Source organism: Branchiostoma belcheri, unplaced genomic scaffold (assembly GCF_001625305.1).
Source record: "Branchiostoma belcheri isolate BF01 breed outbred unplaced genomic scaffold, Haploidv18h27 scaffold22, whole genome shotgun sequence".
Classification (NCBI taxonomy): Eukaryota; Metazoa; Chordata; class Leptocardii; order Amphioxiformes; family Branchiostomatidae; genus Branchiostoma; species Branchiostoma belcheri.
This window is the reverse complement of record NW_017803713.1, coordinates 191938-195465: the sequence shown is the minus strand read 5'-3', so window position 1 is coordinate 195465 and position 3528 is coordinate 191938. Positions and strand designations below refer to the sequence as shown.

The following is a 3528-nucleotide window of genomic DNA, read 5'->3' as shown; positions in this document are numbered from 1 at the left end:
ACCAACACACACACACCAACACACACACACCAACACACTTTCCGTTTTCAATCTAAGCTCACTGTACTTCTACAGATCATCTACTGCGCGAGGAATGTGAAAGATGTCATCGTGTCCTTCCACAACATGAGAGCTGCCGCCGAAGGCCTTCCGACGGGAACGTTCGACGAAAACTTCCAAGAGTTCATCAATCCTGAGCAAGGTAAGACTTTGGAATAGTATTTCCAATCAGAAAAATCACAATAGGATTGATTAAATATTGATTAGCTGATCAACTGATCGATTTGTTGTCTGATTGATCGATTAATCAGTTAATTAATCGATAAAATTGTTGTTTAGCTGAATCATGCTGCTTTCTCACAGAGGTGGATTTGCACAGTTGAGACTTGAGAGTATCTGTATCTGTATAGCCGGTATAACCGCCCTTCGGTGTAACACACCAGCCTCTGTATCTGTATAGCCGGTATAACCGCCCTTCGGCGTAACACACCAGCTTCTGTATCTGTATAGCCGGTATAACCGCCCTTCGGCGTAACACACCAGCTTCTGTATCTGTATAGCCGGTATAACCGCCCTTCGGCGTAACACACCAGCTTCTGTATCTGTATAGCCGGTATAACCGCACTTTGGCGTAACACACCAGCTTCTGTATCTGTACAGCCGGTATAACCGCCCTTTGGCGTAACACACCAGCTTCAGAGTAGTCGCAAAACTTGTGAAATATTTTTTATAAAATTCCTCTTTTTGCCAATTACAAATTGTGTCAATCTATCTACTACAGCTTACGTTCAGCGCATTTTGATGTTCCTTGCATGCGGCAGATGTTTGTTTTGTTTTGTGTGCTATTAAGTACGCAAAAAAGTTCTCGTTTTAACCATCACTAATATTCCGTTAACAGCTTACTTCGGTTTCTGGTGGGACGTGGTTCCGGAGTACTGGCGACACAAGGATGACGACAACCTGCTTTTCATCAAGTATGAAGACATGAAGCGGGTAAGCAATGTTCATTTATTCAAGCATTCTGGTCATTTACCTCTTACAGGAACAACAGGAAAGAATAGAAAGTAGATAAATGGAAAAAAGATGACCTCCGTTGGCTACAGAATGTATCGGTTTGGGTGTATTCAAGGACACACAATTCGTCCACTAGCAAGGTAAACCAAAATGATGTCTAGCAAGCTTAAGTTGTTACAACAAATTACCTTGACAATATACTTCTTTAATATATCTTCTCATAACTACAGAAATACAAATAAACACACATGTACAGACACACCGAAACCAAAACCTCACTACACGCAAGTAACAACTTCCCTTTCCCGCGACGGGGGCCGACATCGTCTACTAGTTACCTTTGACCCAGTGTTGACGTCACACTTCAACGTAGCCACGTGGCAAGCCTCATGCACTGGGTCAGTCTACTGAGCCCAGAGTGACTGGTCGAACGCTATAATATTTGAGAGAACTTCTTTGTGTTGGATCAAAAGTTTGAAACGTTTTAACTTAAAAAAATAATTTCCCTTCCCGTTCTGAAGGACCTGCGAGGCCACGTGGTGAAGATCGCAAACTTCCTGGGCAAGACTCTGTCAGACCAGCGCATAGACGAAGTGGTGGCGAACTGTACCTTCTCCGCCATGAAGGAGAATCCTGCTACCAACGTCACCAAGAACCCCATCTTCAAACAGAGAGGAGCGAAAGATTTTGAATTCATGCGGAAAGGTATGTGTACGTCTTCCTCCATGACCTCATCAACGAAAAGCGGCCTGCAGGCCGATTTGAGATTCTCAGGAATAAATGATGTTCAAACAAACAAACAAACAAACAAACAAACAAACAAACAAATAACTATATTCAAGGCTGACCATGTCCCATCGTTTTGAAGTACTTGACGCAGCAGTGTATCAAACCTATAGCAGAAACTACATAAACGTGTAACGTTTTCTGTACAACTAATGAAGTGCATGTCGTGGAATTCTACGAAGCTAAGAAGCGCGTTTTCTATATAATCGTACGAAAGACATAAAGGAAAACATATATCATTTTTCAGCCAATGTGTATTCTGTATATCAAGTGCAAACACAATATACATTTTTTTAAGATTTTAGTTTTTTTAAGAACTTTAAAATGATAATTATTTTTTTGCTAAAAGTTGATTTCTATTGTCTTTACAGGAGAGGTTGGCGACTGGAAAAACTGGCTATCACCGGAACAGAACGAGACTCTTGATGCAATCTACCGGGAGAAAATGAAGGGCGTTGATCTGACTTTTGAGTTCGAGTAGTCTCACAAAGAACACTGCATAGTCCTAATATCAAAGGCAACAGATATCCGAGATGTTGTGATGCATTTTTTTTTATAAAATAAAGATCATGATTCTTAAATATGACCCACGTCTCTTCAGTGTGCTTTTCTATTAAGCTATTAAGCGTGCTTATTTTATACATATAGTACTCTTCAAGCAGAGGTCTGGTCTGCTGTACTTTTTAAAGCCTTTTAGACGTTTTGCCAGACTTTCTTTTTTGTCTCCCTTTCTTTCTGTTTCATAGCCGAGGAAAAGCCGACAAATGATAGAGACTGGGACTGTAAAACATAGAAAAAAAGAAATAAAAGAAAGACATCCTAAAACAGACCAAACCTCTGCTTGGAGAGGATACAACTAGCACGCAAGAATTCCCCATAGACGTCGACCTATCATGACATTCGAATTAACCTTTCCAACCAATGACAGCCTGGCAATCAGTATCTCAGCAGCAACATACTTGCCACGAGACTCCGCATCGGCTGGTGCCAGCTCAACTCCACGCTGGCCAAGTTTAACCTTACCGGCCGGGGATGTGCCTGTGGTGCAACCTCGGAGACAGTCACACATTTCCTCCTGCACTGCCCACTGCACGCAGCGGCACGACAAGACCTTGCCACTGCTGTGTACCGCCTCGTGAGAACGGCCCCTCTCCACCAGCGTTCTACTCAACGGGTTCCCGGGCAATGACATCACATTAAACGAAAGCCTCTCACACTCCTTCCACACTTACATCACTTCAACAAACCGTTTCTAGGCACTTCCAGCTGTTCCTTTCTAACCTTGTTATTTAGTATCCTTTTTTTTTTTCTCATATAAGGTAGTCTGACTGTGACTTATTTTATCGACCTCTGACCTCCAAATGTGTTATTTTAGATGTGTACATATATTTACTCGGCTAATTGGAATGATAGGTTCTTATGATCATTTTTTTTTTGTAATTTCACACTGTTGATATTATGTGCCCTACATGTTTTGTCCCTATGTGTTGACTCTCTAACATCAGCTTTGCTGCCTTGAGAGTCAGTGTAATGTCTTGTTGCATTTTCAATAAATAAATAAATCAGTATCTCGACCAATGAGAGAGCGGCTGCATTACGAGTCGAACCAATTACCCGTTCAACCAATGACAGACTGGTAATTAGAAGTTTGACCAATGAGAGAGCGGTTGCATTGCCGTGAAATAGTTGTCATCAGCAGGACCGCGGGGATCTACCAACTACCTGTTT

The 3528-nt window shown here is 41.9% G+C and overlaps 1 protein-coding gene across 1 annotated transcript in view; it reads left to right on the top strand.

Annotated features, from left to right (window-relative positions):
- Nucleotides 1-2384, top strand: part of LOC109470087 (sulfotransferase 1C2-like) — a 4130-nt gene extending 1746 nt beyond the window's left edge. The window contains exons 2-5 of the mRNA XM_019768866.1: nt 76-202; nt 899-993; nt 1536-1719; nt 2172-2384. Coding sequence (XP_019624425.1) covers nt 76-202; nt 899-993; nt 1536-1719; nt 2172-2281 — 516 coding nt within the window. The 3' untranslated portion in view covers nt 2282-2384. The remainder of the gene's footprint in view (nt 1-75; nt 203-898; nt 994-1535; nt 1720-2171) is intronic.
- The last annotated feature ends 1144 nt before the right edge of the window (nt 2385-3528 follow it).